General features: G+C 44.7%; 1 protein-coding gene across 2 annotated transcripts; it reads left to right on the top strand.

Annotated features, from left to right (window-relative positions):
- The first annotated feature begins 1539 nt into the window (after positions 1-1539).
- Positions 1540-15577, top strand: LOC137426726 (calmodulin-1). 2 transcript variants are annotated; one of them, XM_068115542.2, is made up of 6 exons: positions 1540-1903; positions 3453-3483; positions 3840-3983; positions 4439-4545; positions 13419-13554; positions 13893-15577. In XM_068115542.2, exons 1-6 carry the CDS (start codon positions 1901-1903, stop codon positions 13916-13918), a joined length of 447 nt encoding a protein of 148 aa, XP_067971643.1. In that variant the 5' UTR covers positions 1540-1900; the 3' UTR covers positions 13919-15577. The 2 variants fall into 2 exon arrangements, with proteins under 2 accessions (XP_067971643.1, XP_067971642.1); XM_068115541.2 differs by having other exon boundaries at positions 1595-1903; positions 13996-15577.
- Positions 15578-17657: the final 2080 nt, after the last annotated feature.

Below are 17657 nucleotides of genomic sequence, written 5' to 3'. Positions count from 1 at the left end.
CAACACATTTTGGACGGACGGACAGACAGACAAACGACGTGATTTTGAGGGTTTTCTAAATGAAACTCAAGAATGTGGAAACAGACGTTGCTGAAATTTGGAACATATTACCTCAACGTACAAAGCATTTTATTCTGAAATTTGCAGCCGATTTCGTCTGGTAGAACCCGAGAAACGTCTTTTCAGTCCCCACGTTAAAGCTGCATACAGAGAAACGATCCCTTATATAAAGGGAGGGCACCTTGCGTCTGTCTGCCTTTGATACCCCTCGCTTTCTTTCTCGCTCTCCCGAGTCTTTTCGAGCCAACATCTTAAGATCTGATCTCTCGATTCCCCAGCCATCTGTATTGGGCCTATTCTTTGTCTTTCCTAATATCAGAAGTAACACCAGTAAAGGCGATGCTCCACTTGGGTGTGTAGCAAGCTTTGCGGCGTCCTCCTTCTTTACGTGACTTGGCGTGGCATCGACGCTGCGGTTTGGCATTCACAAACGACGTCTAACAACCGGTACCACTTTCATCTGCAGTTTGTTAACAAATGCACGAGTTTGTACAACACTTTACGAGAACCATCCCACTGATGGGCCGGATCTGGTTCCAGATCTGAAGTAAAATCGAATTGGCTTGTTCTCGTCACCGACCCAACTCATTCGCCTAGTTTTGTCATAATCCTTCCCCAACTTTTTAAAATATCATGCGATATATAGTTTTTGGCTGTGTCTCTCAATGGTGAAGAACAACTTCAAATATCCAAATCCATCCGTAACTCGAGATGTCCTTCTCACAGACAGAAGGCCGTCCACTTTCGGTGTCTGAGGTAAAAACGAACCACTCAAGTTTCGACACACGGACTTGTGGGAAATACATCATACATGGTTGTGCTGCAGTGAAGCACGTGACGTAACGTAAAAACAAAGGGCCACGTGACACGCGCATTGTCCGCAGACTGCTGGAGTACATTTTCCCGCTTTTTTGAAACTTGCCCTGAGGAAAGATCCATGATGGTGGTGACCGCAAAAAGCTTCATAGTTCGCACTAGTCCCAGCGCTAAAATGTTTTTATTTGTTTTACGTGGGAAGACGCGTTTAATGTCATGCTATGAAGCATTTTCTATCACAAACAATTCGGTCAAATCACAAATGACCGTTTCTCGAACTACGAAAAATTAATCATGCCACCAACTTTGCGAGGAGTCAGCAGGGTAGCGTTTCCAAATCAGCTCGACTATTTAGGGTCAACCGGATCAGGCGCTGGTATAACCGTAAATGTCCCAGCGTAAGACTAGTCGGCTTAACCGCATAACTCGACAGCCACGTACACCGGACATGAAACACTCGCCTCAGAACGTCACGGCTGAGGTAAAGCAAATAATTTATGACACGAATACCACTAACGCAACATCTACTACCCGTTTCCTTATTACGCTTCTCTTCTCGCCACTTTTGCCCGAGATCTATGAAGGAACAAAAAAAAACAAAAAAAAAACGTATTCGGCGGTAAAAGCATCGCCACGTTTGCAGGGCCGCGCGCCATTTGACGCATTGCGGAGAAACTGCGACCAATCAACGCTCGCCGTCAGAGAACGCTCCGCTCGCGCTCTCGTACGCGGGTGTGGCCATCCGCGAAAGAAAGCAGTGCGTCAATTTAAGACCGCGGCGTCAGAGGCAGAGCACACGTTGCAGTTACGACCATTTGGGCTCAAATTTTAAAGTGTTGTGGTTAGTCGGAGCGAACGCCGCCTTTTCTGTCAAAGCGGCTTCAGAAAAGCTCCACTGGAACGATTTGGTGGGCAGCGAAGGGGGCGGGGGAGCTGTTAGGTTTAAACAGCCAATTTACCTCACGCTTCAGCCTTTCACCACAGTTGCAGCAGATTCAGGTGGGACTGTCGCAGCCTGGCACAAATGGTGAGTTCATGTTCATGTGGCGATTAATTGTTGTTTTTGAGTGATTTGACTGTTTTGGGTTTGTTTGTTTTTTTCCTCGGTCGATATCGGAGACGTTGACGTTGGTTCGCGTTTCAAACTTCTATTTCTGATTGTATAATGCAAGAAACATTATATAATATATTTCTGTGTGTGCGTGGTGTGGTTGGCCTTTACTTTTGCCATATGGCATATGTGATGACGGTCATGCGTTGTGGTTTGGTAAAGCGCGGGCTCGGCGCGCTACTTTGGTTTGTTCCTCAGCGGGTACAATAAGGATTTGATGCAGTCTCCTGTATTCGTAACTTGCGATTCCTGTTTGGTTCTCGCTTCATATTTGAGCAACAAGAGGCGTTTACTGCTGTTTAATATGCAGAGTCGAATAATAATGGTGACGCCGACTTCGTGTTGGTGGAAATAACGCTTGGGGGCGGAGATTTCATGTGCGCGCGCGGGGCTTGCTATGTACGCGGGGCTTGCTATGTACGCGGGGCTTGCTATGTACGCGGGTCTTCCTATGTACGCGGGTCTTGCTATGTACGCGGGTCTTGCTATGTACGCGGGGCTTGCTATGTACGCGGGGCTTGCTATGTACGCGGGGCTTGCTATGTACGCGGGGCTTGCTATGTACGCGGGGCTTGCTATGTACGCGGGTCTTCCTATGCACGCGTTGGCAGGACGGGAAACGCACCCTGGTCAGTCGCCAGTGCCGCCACTGAGTGGTGACTTAACCACAATGTTGTGTATACGAATTCCACTCGCACATCTATTTACCTCATTGTGCGCTGAGCGTTTCGAGCTTTTTCTTGCTTGTACTTGTAGTGAGCCGAGTGCGCCGCTCGGTGTACCAAGTGAGCCGAGTGCGCCGCTCGGTGTACCAAGTGAGCCGAGTGCGCCGCTCGGTGTACCAAGTGAGCCGAGTGCGCCGCTCGGTGTACCAAGTGAGCCGAGTGCGCCGCTCGGTGTACCAAGTGAGCCGAGTGCGCCGCTCGGTGTACCAAGTGAGCCGAGTGCGCCGCACCAAGTGAGCCGAGTGCGCCGCACCAAGTGAGCCGCTCGGTGTACCAAGTGAGAAGTGCGCCACTCGGTGTACCAAGTGAGCCGAGTGCGCCGCTCGGTGTACCAAGTGAGCCGAGTGCGCCGCTCGGTGTACCAAGTGAGCCGAGTGCCGCGATCGGTGTACGAAGTGAGCCGAGTGCCGCGATCGGTGTACGAAGTGAGCCGAGTGCCGCGATCGGTGTACGAAGTGAGCCGAGTGCCGCGATCGGTGTACCAAGTGAGCCGAGTGCCGCGCTCGGTGTACCGAGTGAGCCGAGTGCCGCGCTCGGTGTGCCGAGTGCCGCGCTCGGTGTGCCGAGTGCCGCGCTCGGTGTACCGAGTGCCGCGCTCGGTGTACCGAGTGAGCCGAGTGCCGCGCTCGGTGTACCAAGTGAGCCGAGTGCCGCGGGGGTCATTCCTCCATGTGCTGGATGAGTAATACCAGCTGGTGCTGCACTCCGATGCTTAATGCAGGTTTTTTTGTGTGTTTCAGGCGGATCAACTCACTGAGGAGCAAATTGCGGGTACGTGTTTTAAGTTCTCCCAATGGAAGGTGAAATAACGAGGTGTTTGAACTTTGCAGCCCGAAAGGTTTTGGCCACTCTATCGTCTTTAAAACTGAGTTGCTTAAACTCCTCCTTGCTCCTTGTCCTTATGTCTTTCTGTGGTTACCTGTGGTTCTGTGAAAGATCTTTGCTTTTACTTTAGTGGGAATTTATTTTGTGTTTTTAGCTTTGACAGCACTTTATACGGGACTGAATTGACACGACTATTAATGGCTGAACCCTGGACTCATTTAGCAATGTCATTATTTTTATCCTGATTTCTGTGAAGTTAATGGAAAGCTTGAGTGGTGTTCATGTGAATTTTTTCCTTTCAGAATTCAAGGAGGCTTTTTCATTGTTTGACAAAGATGGCGATGGCACCATCACCACCAAGGAACTGGGCACGGTCATGCGCTCTTTGGGCCAGAACCCAACAGAGGCAGAGTTGCAGGACATGATAAATGAGGTTGATGCTGATGGTAAGTTCTTCTCTTGGGGGTCGCTCCTTCCTGAGGAGACACGAGAGGCTATTGTGATTGAGGTGTGTCCGTGTCCGTCCGCATACAATTTGCTTTAATTTATTGTTCGTTCCCAAATCTGCTGTAGTCTTGTGTACCCTGATAAGGCTGTACATTGTTACATGCATAGGCTTGTTTCACCTGTTACTTTGTCCAAACGTTCTCACCCTGTTACAAAATGATTTGTGCTGTGATGAATCTTCCAATAATGATTGGAAGGGGGGTGGGGGAGGGGAAGGGGGGGGATAGGGGATAGGTGTTGCAGCTTGTTACTTTTCCTTAAAAAGAAAACAGTTATTGCATTGTACATGAGTTATTTCTAAGTGTTTGTACGGATTTAACTTTTGAGTACATGTTTTTTGGGGGGGGGGGTTTTATGTACAGTATTGCAATAAACCTATTTTTATTTTATACAGGCAATGGTACCATAGACTTCCCTGAATTCCTCACCATGATGGCAAGGAAGATGAAAGACACAGACAGCGAGGAGGAAATCCGAGAAGCTTTCCGAGTCTTTGATAAGGTTAAAAAGGGTTGGGATTGGCCAGATTACATCTTGTATAGGGGTCATTTGTTTGACCTTTGGTGTGTTGAGGGGTTTTCATGTGAATGGCGTTTTGGGGATTATAATCCATGACCTTGTAGGAATGTGGTTTCTTTGGGATTGCTTGGTTACTCGTTATAGTTTTTGGAAATTAGCAAATAATCCATTCTTGGACTGGTTAAATCCCTCACTTTTTAATTTGCTAGCTGTGTACCTGTCGCTTCTGACAGGTTTAACCAAAAGCCTGCATGGTACACTTCACAATCATATTACATGTCTATCCATGAGTCAGCATATAGAATGAAGTAAAACGCACGAAAAAACAGATTACATTTTTTGATATATATAAAGTAAGTACACCCCATGTAAAGTTTTGACTTTTTCCAACATATTTCAACATACAGCTATTTGATCTTCATTTCAACAATATTGATAGATAAAGGTGATATAATATAACAAATATCATGAAACATTTACATTTTGTAGTCCATTGTATAATTTAAAAAACATAAATGCAAATTTCGCATGTGGAAAAAGTAAGTACACCCTTAGCTCCAATAGGTGGTATTTTATAACTGTCTGCCAGTCTCTGACCGACTGGGAGAAATTTTTGCCCGATCCTCCATGCAGAATTCTTTCAGCTGTGTGATGTTTGAGGGGTTTTTTGCATGCACAACAACACAACAACAGGCATTTTAAGGCCATTTTCCCTGCAAGAGCGGGGGTTAGCCTTGCGGTCCCCATGACAATCTTCTCCATTTTGCCCTATATTCTGCATCTCCCCTTGTTAACCCCCTTACACTCATTTCTTCTTCGACCATCTTTAGCCAAGTCTTTCTCAGTCTTCCCCGTCCTCTACTTCCTTCTACATTCATTTCCATCACTCTTCTCAACCAGTCACTTTCATCCTTCTTCAACACATGACCAAACCATCTCAAACTGTTTCTCTTCACAGCATCCATCACAGGCTCCATTCCCATCATCTTTTGCAAATCATCATTTGTCTTCCTCTCTCTCAACGATACTCCACACATCCACCAAACCATTCGCATTTCCAGCCTTTCCAGCCTTCGTTGCTGCTCTACGTTCATTACCCATGTCTCGCTCCCATAAATCATAACACTTCTCACACATGCAGCATACACCTTTCCCTTCAGCTTCAACGACACTCCTCTCCTCATCAGCACGCCACTCAGTTCCCGAAACGTCTTCCATGCACATCTCACTCCAGCAACCGTTGTCGAGTCTGATCCACCTTCTCCATTCAGCATGTCTCCTAGGTAGCAAAATGTTTTCACACCTTCCAGCTTCATGCCGTCTCCGAGATCCAACTCAACATTTCCTCCATCTGCAGCTCCCTCTGTGCACACCTTACACTTGAACGTAGCTGCCACACTGGTTAATGACCCTCAAACCACTACATTTTTGATGAACCCACTCGGCGCACATTGTACATTGAATGGAATTCACGCGCACATTGTACATTGAATGGAATTCACTCCGACACCCTTCCTACACACAGCACAGGGCCACTTCCCAGTTCTTTCCACCTCACCACATGCTTTACCACTTGCCATCACCTTCGTTTTTCCAATATTCACCTTCAGACCTTTTGTCTCCATACATTCCTTCCACTTGTTCATCTTCTCCTTCAGTCCATCCATACTTTCTGCAATCAACACCAGATCATTTGCATATAACAACTCCCACGATAAACCCTCCTTTACGTTCTGAGCCAGCACCTCCATCACAGCTACAAATAGTAGTGGACTTTGTACCGACCCCTGATGCACTCCCACCTTCACCTCAAACTCACCACTGTTCCCGTCCTTACAGCTGTGCGCGCTCTTTTGTACATTGCCATCACTACTCTGATCAACCATTCCTCCACTCCTAACTTCCTCAATGCCCATGTCACTACTTCACGAGGAACCCTATCGAATGCTTTCTCCAGATCAACAAACCCAAGAAACAACTTCTTCCTCTTCATGTCCTTCTCCTGCAACTGCCTCACAATAAAAAGTGTGTCTGTCGTTCCTCTTCCTGGCATAAATCCAAACTGCATTTCATCAATCTTCACTTTCTTCCTTATCCTCCTCTCCAACACCCTTTCCAATACCTTCATTCCATGCTCCAATAACTTTATTGCTCGATACGAGCCACAGTCAAGAGGATCACCTTTCCCCTTGTATAGAGGGACGAGGGTACTCATTTCCCAATCCACTAGAATGTGGCCTTCTTTCACCACCAGATTGCAGATCTCTGTCATTCTCTTCACACCCCAATTTCCCGCTGCCTTCAACATATCTCCCACAACTCCTGTCGGCCCTCCCGCTTTTCTACTCTTCATTGCTTTTATCGCTTCCTGAACTTCCTTCTCAGTTATCTTCTCTGCCGGTCCTAAAACTGGGTTACTCTCCATGTTCCTATCCCATTCATTCTCTGCATTCAACAGTGTTTCCATATATCTATTCCATCTGGGTCCACAACGATTTGTCCCACTTCATCCTTCAAGCAACTCACCCCCATCACATCACGCCTCTTTCGCTATCTGCTTTGCAATCCTGAATGCCGCTCTCTGACCCTCTTCCAAATCAAAGCGTTCTCCGAACATTTTCCTACATGCCTCCTGCGCTTTGCTACCTCTTTCTTTTCAGCCTTCTTGGCTGCCTTATAACTTTCATGCTCTGCTTTTTCTGCGCCCATACCCTTCGCCTTCTGCCACTCCTTGAACTTCTTCCTCTTCTCGTCAATCTTCTTTCCAACTTCATCATCCCACCACCATGTTTCCGAGTGCCTCGTTGGTCCTTTTGTCCATCCACATACCTCACCAACGGTTCCCAACAGATTATCTTTCATTGATATCCAACCACTTTCAAGCTCAACCACATCATCTTCCACCATACTCGGCCTCTCTTTTAATGCCTCCCTCACTGTCACCTCTTTCAACCTCCACACCTTCATTCTCGGTTGGTACTTCACCCGCCGAGCTCTCTTCACACCTTTCACCCTTATGTCGCAGACAACCAAGTGGTGCTGTGAAACGGCCTCTTCCCCCGGGATCACCTTTGTGTCCCGGAGGTGCCCCCTATCTCGCCTCCGCACCAGGAGCTAGTCAACGGTTGTCGTCGACCCACCTGACGTGTATGTAACAAGCTTATTATCCTCTTTCTGGAACTGAGTCTTACAAATGAGCTCCATCAGCAAACTCCAAAATCCTTTCACCTTCTCCATTTCTCACACCATATCCGTAACCCCCATGAACTCCCTCAACCGTCCATACTCCTTCCCACATGTCCATTGAGGTCTCCTCCTACCACAACAACTTCCTCATCTTTCACGTTTTCCAACAGCTTCTCTATCGCACACCAGAACTTGTCCTCTTCATCGCCCCGACCAACCTGCGGAGCATATCCCGAGATGACGTTCACCAAGAGCTTTCCAATCATCATTTTCACCATCATCAACCTTTCACTCACTCTAGTCACACTCACCACACTGTCTACAAACTCCTCAGAAAACAGGACACCAACACAATTCACGCCTTTTGGGCACCCTTGCCACACAAACTTATATTTCTGTCCCTGCCTACCCTTCACCGTTCTCACACCACTTCCCTTCCATCTCGTCTCCTGCACACAACATATGTCCACTCTTCTTCTGACCAATACTTCCACCACTTCTCCTGATCTCCCTGTCATTGTCCCTACATTCCATGTCCCAAACTTCAGAAACCGATCTCCACGTCAGGCATCAGATGTTTCGTCATAAATGGAGTGATTTCCACCCTTGCTTCGATCGGGTTCCCCACCTTGAGTTTTGACGAGAGGGAGTGGGGTCCCCCACGGGGTACTTCGGGCTGTACCCTGCCCATATGTAGTTGTAATTGTCATGGTTCTCTTTTTGAGGCAGTTTTTATGGCCGGATGCCCTTCCTGACGCCAACCCTTTTAGTCGCCTCTTACGACACGCAGGGATACGGTGTACCTATTCTAAACCGGGGTACACACCGGGGTTCTTGCATGCACAGCTCGTTTCAAATCCCCCCACAACATCTCGATGGGATTTAGATCCGGGCTTTAACTTGGCCATTCCAGAACCCTCCATTTCTTTCTTTTCAGCCATTCCTTGGTGGATTTACTGGTATGTTTAGGGTCATTGTCATGTTGCAAGGTCCACCTTCAGTTGAGCTTCAACTTTCCGACAGATGGCCTCACATTATCCTCAAGCACCCTCTGGTACAATGAAGAATTCATAGTGGATTCTATGACGGTGAGCTGCCCAGGCCCTGATGCAGCAGAGCTGCCCCAAACCATAATATTTCCACCACCATGCTTTACAGTTGGCATCAGGTTCTTGTGGTCAAATGCTGTCTTTGGTTTTCGCCAAACATGTCTTCTGGTACTGTGGCCAAATAGCTCTACCTTTGACTCATCTGTCCAGAGCACATTATTCCAGAAGTGCTGGTCTTTGCCGAGATGTTCATTGGCCAAATTTAGTCTTACCCTGATGTTCTTTCTGGACAGCAACGGTTTCCTCCTGGCACACCTCCCATGTAGATCAAATTTGTGCAGCCTCTTTCTAATGGTGGACTCGTTCACTTTGACATCAACAGTGGCAAGAGCTACCTGTAGGTTCCGTGATGACATTCTGGGGTTCTTCGAGACTTCTTTCAGCATCTTGCGGTCTGTTCTTGGGCTTGGACTTGCTGGGGCGGGACTTGCTGGGGTGGCCTGGCCTGAACAAGTTGGCAGTTGTTTGGAATCTTTTCCACTTGGAGATGATCTTCCGGACAGTCGAATTATTGATTTCAAATTGTTTGGAGATCTTTTTTCATTCCGTCCCAGACTCGTAGGCATCTATAACCTTCTTTCTGAAGGCCTCAGAGAGCCCTTTTGATCTAGGCATGGTGATACCGCACACTTCAACAACAAAGAGCAAACCAAACTAAATGTCTGGGGTTTAAATAAGACAGGTTCCTCCAAGATCCTCTCGAACGATGGTCTAATCATTTGCACCTGAGCTGGTGCACCTGATTCTAATTTTAGGTATTTGAAGGAGTGATAAATGTCGGGGTTTACTTACTTTTTCCACATGTGAAATTTGCATTTATGTTCATTTCAATTATACAATGGACTACAAAATGTAAATGTTTCATGATATTTGTTATATTATATCACCTTTATCAATATTGTTGAAACTAGGGCATTGCCCGTACTATATCTATATCTAAAATTATATCCCCCCCCTCTATTTACATGAAATGGTTTGGTCCAAAGCGAACGGCTTGCGAGTACGGTGACAATCCCCCCCCTCTATTTACATGCAATGGTTTGGTCCAAAGCGAACGGCTTCCGGAGTTTGGTAAAGAAATCGCCATCGCGTGCACAAACGCGCAGGAAAGCGAATGAATCGCAAATTCGGTTTTATTAGTTTTAAAACATAGTTTAACGCCAACATAGTTTGCAAACGTGAAATAAATGAATACGCTCTCAAATGTGCCATCCGAGGCAGAGTGTGTCCTCCACGTTCGGCACACGCGATCGTTCGCTGCTCTCTGATTGGTTGAATCGTTTTTTGGACATAGCTCGGTAAGTAATTGTCCGATTAATATGAAACCTTGAAAAGGCACATCCTCGGGTCCCCAGCAATATACCTGGCAAGTTAAAAGTATATCGGACCCGTGGTTGTCGAGAAACAGCGGTCACAGACAAACAGACGTACAGACGTACAAACGTACAAACAGAGATTACTGGAATTATAGATAGATGAAGATCAAATAGCTGTATGTTGAAATATGTTAGTCAAAAATTTACATGGGGTGTACGTACTTTTTCGTGTGTGTGTGCGTGTGTGCGTGTGCGTGCATGTGCACGCGCGCGCGCGTGTGTGTAAATATATATATATATATATATATATATATATATATATATATATATATATATATATACACAGTCATACCCCGTTTTACGCCATTTCGACCTACGTCAAATCCGACTTCACGCCACTCTTCCAGAGTAAATTTCAGTTCAGCGAACGTCATTATGTGCGACTTTACGTCACTCCTACGGGCGTGAAAAAAATTAATTTTTCCTTAAAAATATATTTAAAATAATTAAAATAGTACATAAATTAACAATAAAAGAAGCTAAAAAACAATTTAAAATACAATAAAAACCACATTAAAAATATATTAAAATGTACGTACATTCGAGACTGAAAAAATCCATCTTTAAATTTCTGCCCACTATTACTAGTGACACCCTAATATATATAATCAAAGGGAGATGCAAGGCACCCTCCCTTTATATAAGGGATCGTTTCTCTGTATGCTGCTTTAACATGAATGAATGAATGATCGTTTTAAGGCCATTTTTCCCCGCTAGAGCGGGGGTTAGCCTTGCGGGCCCCATGACAATCATGGTTCCCTGTTTGAGGCAATGTTTTTATGGCCGGATGCCCTTCCTGACGCCAACCCTTGGTCACGCTCTTACGATGCGCAGGGATGCTGCTTTAACATGCGGTCTGAAAATACGTTTCTCGGTTTCTACTGGACGAAATTGCCTGCAAATTTCAGAATAAAATGCTTTGTACATTGGGGTAATACGTTCCAAAATCTGAGCAACGTCTGTTTCCACATTCTTGAGTTTTATATAGAAAACGCTCTAAATCATGTTTGTGTGCGTCCATCCGTCCGTCCGCCCAAAATGTGTTGGTGCTCATATCTCAAGGGCTATACATTGAAACTAGCTGAAACTTGGAATATACATCGGACAATAGGTCTCGTCAATGGCTTTCAAAACAAAATCCACCTAAGTGCCATAGTTTGTGCTTAAAACAACAAAAAGATATATATATATATATATATATATATATATATATATATATATATATATATATATATATATATATATACATATATATATACATACATACATACATACATACATATATATACACATATACTACAAGCACTTGCTTCCTTTGGGAGTGACCATGGGAGATCTTATTATCTTTGATTGGTAACACCATTAACAGAGTACCCACCCTACAGGCATACAAGCGTATATGTTCTTCTGACGCATCCCTTTATTTGGGTGGTGTAAAGGCAACAGATTGCTGCCTCGATCGCTCCCGAAAATAAAATTTACCACGGTTTATGTATATGACGATAAACGTGTACTGATTATGTGCATGTCTCATACATTTATTTGTATAGCTCGAATATTTCCAATTGCACATGCCCCACCCTCCCCCCACCCCCACTAAAGGAAGAAAATGCCAAAATTGGATTTTTTTTTTTCTTTCCTTCTTCAAAATTTGATGGAATCTAACGAAACTTGCACATGTACAACTTCAGGGTGCTCTCATTAATCCCCGAAAGTTTCAACTTCCTAGGTCAAAGCCTCTTTGAAGAGTGGATGAAGTGTACAACATACATGCTTCCCTCCATTATATGGAGATATATAGTACAGGGAGGCCTGAAAGTTGCTTTACCATTCTCAAACTCTTGATATACAGTATTGTACAGGTTTTATTGTGCAGAACTTACAATAATTAATCAGTCATTGTATCTGCATGCGATGCATCATTCTGTCGGTTTTTTTCCGCATACTACAGTGAGCCGTGGGGAAGGGAGGGAAGTGCAATAAATTTAACAGGTAAATTGACTTACGGGCCACCCTGTATGATGGTAACAGAACGTTCCCTTCTGTTTGTACTTATTAACTAAAGTGAGTAAATCTGTCAATACATTTGTGAACTTGCTTCATTTACCTTCAAAACGACGCTTCGGCGAACAATGCACATCACATGAAAACTCAACAGCATTTTTTTTCAGTGTAGTAGAGGGAAATAGACATGTGAAATAAAACCTGATTTGTCATTAAAAACTTAACTGGTGGTTTTAAGCTTTGGTTACACAAGCCTCTGGTACGTCTGCTTGCCAGTAGCATCGGGTCTAGAAACGAGTGTTTTCGACAACATATTACCTGTAAGATGGAAATTAAGCCAGATGGTGAACACCTTGGCTCATGGCTCAACCTCTTGGTACTCTCGCACAGTGAAATTGGCCCATTGCAACTACCTGATGTGGAGATGTGTTTTGAATGCTGATGTGTTGCCCTCTTTGGCCTTGTGGTCTAGTCTGTTTTCCACAATATTAATTGTGGGCACAGTATATCTTTTTGGATACAGGGTGTTTGTTAGTCTCACAAAAGGGAGGTTGGTGGTGGAAGGATTTTTTCCCTTGTTAATATACCTTACCCTCTCCCAACATTTATGTATTTTTTTTAAGATGAGCAAAGCTCATGGAAGAGCAAGATAGAACTGACAGTGGGATAAACAAAGGCAAAGAGAGGGAGGGGAGGGGAGAAAACACTAATCAACAAGTGTCGGGTGTGGAAGGGTTAATAGGGTTAATCAAGATCATGGGTCAGGATGGGGGATGAGAGATGGTGATGTACTGCTTGCTTGAAACCATGGAGGCGAGAGTGACAGAACAGCCTCTGGAATGTGGTTCCTTCGAGGGGGGGAGGGTATAGTAGGGGGTTTCACTTCTAAACCTTTTGATTTCTAATTTAAAAGGGGAGGTCACATTCTCTCCTTGGATTCCATGCAGGCACGTTTAAAGGTGGTTACATATGAATGGTAAATGCATGGAATTGATTACAACTCTTTCCTGCCCATTCTTGCCCACCTCCATATTTCCCCTGACTCCCTCCAAATTACTCCACTTACATGGGCTACATGTATGTGTGTATATATATACACACTGTATTATACACTTTGCGGTTCTGATGAGGATGAATAAGACAGCAATGCTTCCAGGCTGACCCATGTATTTACTGGCAGGATGGAAATGGTTTCATCAGTGCAGCTGAGCTTCGGCATGTGATGACAAACCTTGGGGAAAAGCTCACTGACGAGGAGGTCGATGAGATGATCCGCGAGGCAGACATCGATGGTGATGGGCAGGTCAACTACGAAGGTGGGTTGGATATGTTGCTCCGGGAGCATTGAGGTCTGCTCGATTCCAGATCCAGTTGTATACGTGCACACAATACTCTCACACACACATGCCACTTACCATGTTAACATGAGTCTGTGTGCATATTCTGTCGCTGTACCTGTGGTGCTGTCACTTTTGGTTGTTGACCAGGAAAACTGTGTGCTTTTCCACATCTCGGTCGTCTCCTTTGGTATTCAGATTGAGAACCAATACCTTAATGTGCTCCTATTTGTCAAATGCAATTCTTTTCCATTCTAACTCTTGTTTGTTGCTTTTTTTTGACAATTGTTTTGGTGGTGTTTTTTGTCTTTTGGCAGATTTCACTTCGATGCTTGTAAAGTGAAGATTTTCCAATATCACTGTGCCTTCTTTTCCATTCTTCCCTCTTCTTCCTTTCTCTCTTCCTTCCTGTTCTTCCAGAGTTTGTACAAATGATGACAGCAAAATGAAGAGTTTGTGCTTATGAAGCAATTTGACGACATTGAGGGGAAAACCCGCGCTCTGTCCACTCTGTTTGAGTCCAAGATCCGACTGCTTGCGCACTCTCTCCTCCATCTGTTTACTGTCTGAATCGAGTTGGCTACAAGCTCCATCAGGGTTCCTTGGTTTGATGCATGTTTGTTTGGCCCTGCTGTGTGGGACTCTTGTCTGATCCTATCCGTTTGGCACCAGCAATGGCTGTTTCATGGGATTTAACCTGTCAGGGCATTTTGCAAGGTCTTCAACAGAAAACAAACGTCTGAATGAATTGGGTTTATGGTTCTGTGGTTGTAATGAGTTTTACCTGCAGTTTTGATGCATAAGAGAATGCTTAAAAAGAAAAAAAAAATTGGGAGGGTGGTAGTGGGCACAGGGAGACCTTAAAGGAACTGTTTCACTAAAAGCCAACTTTGCACTAACTCGACCTGCTTTGTGGTAAAGATCCGTTTTCTGCAAAGCTCTTGCTTTGCCTTTTTTTTTTCTGATTGGGAGCTTTAAAAGATTGATTCATTCTTCAGCCTTTCGTCCTTTTCTCCTGCTGTATATTTTGAGCCTTTGTACATTAAATACAGCATGTAGTCGTATGCCTTAACCGGTCATACTATTTGCGGCAGCATTCATTCCAGAAGTTGTACATGTTGTTCAAAAATTTTTACAAAAGAATTTGAGGAGTCGATTTCCACTTTTTTTTCTCTTCCACAACTCCCACCTCCACCCTCTCCTCCCCCAGCAGCCTCCTTTCCCCATTCTTGTTACACTTTGAAGAACCTGACAATTGCCTCGATTCTTGCATGCTCTTTTAGATTTTGGTAGCATGCTGTTTTGCGATGCAGGTGCAGAATTTGGACCTTTTGACAGTATTTGGTTGTGCTTGTTTCACAAATGAGCTTTCAATGTCGGCACCTTTCTCTTTCTCTCTCGCGCTCTCTCTTGTCATTTTGCTTTCGTGCTCTCTCTTGTCTTTTCTCTTGCGCTCTCTCGTGCTCTCTCCTGTCTTTTCTCTTATGCTCTCTCTTGTATTTTCTCTTGCGCGCTCTCTCGCTCTCTCGTCATTTCGCTTTCGTGCTCTCTCTCGTCTCTTCTCTTACGCTCTCTCTTGTCTCTTCTCTTACGCTCTCTCTTGTCTCTTCTCTTACGCTCTCTCTTTTCTCTTTCGCGCTCTTTTCTTTTCTCTTGCGCTCTCTCGTCGTTTCACTTTCGCGCTCTCTCTTGCGCTCTCTCTTGTCTTTTCTCTTGCGCTCTCTCTTGGCTTTTCTCTTGCGCTCTTTCTTGTCTTTTCTCTTTTCTTTTCTCTTGCACTCTCTCGCGCTCTTGTCTTTTCTCTTTCGCACTCTCTCTTGTCTTTTCGCTTTTGCACTCTCTCTTGTCTTTTCTCTTGCGCTCTCTCTAAACTGCCATGCAATCAAACTGCTTAATTTAAAACAAGGTTGACTACGTTGTGCCCCAGTGATAGCAGATTATAGTATTGCTGTTACGTGCATTTCTTTATGCGTGTGACGTTAATAAAGGTCGTTGCACTTAACTTGGTTTTTCTTTGTTTTGTTTTTCTTCTCATTTTGACTTTCGCGATTGCAAGATAGCTTGGGAGTATGCAAACTCACCTCTGAACTGTCTAGCCTGGGTTTGCCATCGCGACCCAGCTAAAAACTTGCCTTGGAGTTTTGCATGCAAGGCATCGGTGTATTGGGTGGACCTTAAGCCACATTAAGCAGTTGGATCCATCTGCTAGTAATGGGGAGTGTTGGTGGCCTTTGATCCCAGGGTGTCTTTCGCGAAGAGTAGGCGAGTGATTGTTGGAATCCTGAAGAAATCGCAAGTTATTGCCGTGACTGCTGGGAAAGCAACGGCAAACCACCCAGAATTACTTCCCAAGGGGCTGTTTTGCTGCATTGATGCTTTGTATCGAGTATAGCACACTGATGATTATTAAAACAGAGTTGATAACTTTCCTTCCATTCAAACATTGGGTAATGAAAAATTGGAGCATGAAGATAACATTAATTCATTTACTTCATTATCATGCCATCAGACTTTGCAAAATTTCTTCTTCTTCTGTTTGCCAAATTGCAGCTCAGATACAAGGCTAAGTTGGACAGCCAACTCGCAGCAGAGCCAAGTCTGTCAATGGATTGCCCAAAAGTCTTCATTCAATTTCCATATGTGACACTCCTTCACAATGTGAGGGATAGTCTGATCTGGGTGACCACAGTCACATACATGCTGGACTTTCTGAAATTCCATTTGTGAGGTGGTGTGATGTCCTTGTAGGGCGAGTACGGATCCTGTTGAGCGCAGCCAACTTCCCAGGGGAGGTCGAAACCTGGAGGCTCTTCTGTCGGATTACGCAAGTTTTTTGTGAGCAGATTGTCCAGCGATTGTGCTACTTGTCCTTTGTGTCAAACCCCCACATCAGTTAACATTTGGCGAACCCCAGGTTTGCGTGACTTAAGTCACATATTTCGTAGATTCTGTAAATCTTCATGGATTAGAAGTAGAAGCTCTGGGTTGGCTTTGATGCTGTCAAACTCTGCATTCTTCCTTTCTGGCACATAGCAGATGCTGGGATGTTCAACAGGACTGGGAGGCACTACATGGGTGTTTTTTTAGTGCTCTGCCAATTATCTGTGTCGAAGTGTTTTGCGTGGTTGCTCTGCCCAAACAGGAGAACAGTATTACATTAAATAATACACAAGGGAGGATAGCGGTGCAAAGAGTGCACGCAACTTTACCATGGAGACTGCAAATTTGTTTCTCAGCTTCTATTGGACGAAATTGGCTGCAAATTTCAGAAGTAAATGCTTTGTACGTCGAGGTAAAATGTTCCAAATTTCAACGACGGCCGTTTCCGCATTATGTTTAAGAAAACCCTCAATCACGTTGGTGTCTTGTCTGTCAGTCCGTCCGTCCAAAATGTGTTGGCGCTCATATCTCAAAAGCTATACATTGAAACTAGCTGAAACTTGGAATATACATCGGCCAAATACATCTAATTAATGGCTTTTGAAACGAATATAAAATCTATGCTCATTGAGGGATATACAGGAGGGGGGTTGACCCCCCCCCCCCCCCCAAAAAAAAATAGGTATTTGTTCTCTTCTCTGAAACTACACACATGATGCTGATGAAACTTGGCCACAAGCTTTATCTGTTGCCTAACGAAGGTGTATTGACGGCATAAAAATCTGCGTTCATTATGGGGAAGGGAGGGTTTGAACCCTCAAAATAGGTATTTGCTCTTTTCCAAAACTACAAACACAATTTTGACGAAACTTCCCCCAACTTTCATTGCCCATGATGTACCAATGTTTGTTCACAGCATAAAATAATCAAGCTCCAGGGTGATCTGTGGGGTGTTTGACCCCACCCAAAATAGGTATTTGCTCTCTTCTCCAAAACTACACACACAATTTTGATGAAAGTTGGTCATAAGCTTCATATCTGATGCCTAATGAAGGTGTATTGACCGCATCAAAATCTGAGCACGTTATTTGGATTTACCAGGGAGAGAGTGGTTGACACTCAAAATAGGCATTTGCTCTCTTCTCTGAAACTACACACACAATTTCAATGATACTTGATCACAACCTTCATCGCCCATGATT

Source organism: Myxine glutinosa, chromosome 5, assembly GCF_964187855.1.
Source record: "Myxine glutinosa chromosome 5, kmMyxGlut1.1, whole genome shotgun sequence".
NCBI lineage: Eukaryota > Metazoa > Chordata > Myxini > Myxiniformes > Myxinidae > Myxine > Myxine glutinosa.
Note: the sequence above shows the minus strand (reverse complement) of the source record. Positions and strands in the feature narration are given on the sequence as shown.

Bases quoted from the DNA above. Each gene is read 5' to 3' on its own strand.
- LOC137426726 (XM_068115541.2), top strand. The intron at 4,546-13,418 runs GTTAAAAAGGGT...ATTTACTGGCAG, and splicing joins CTTTCCGAGTCTTTGATAAG to GATGGAAATGGTTTCATCAG. The intron at 13,555-13,995 runs GTGGGTTGGATA...CTGTTCTTCCAG, and splicing joins TGGGCAGGTCAACTACGAAG to AGTTTGTACAAATGATGACA.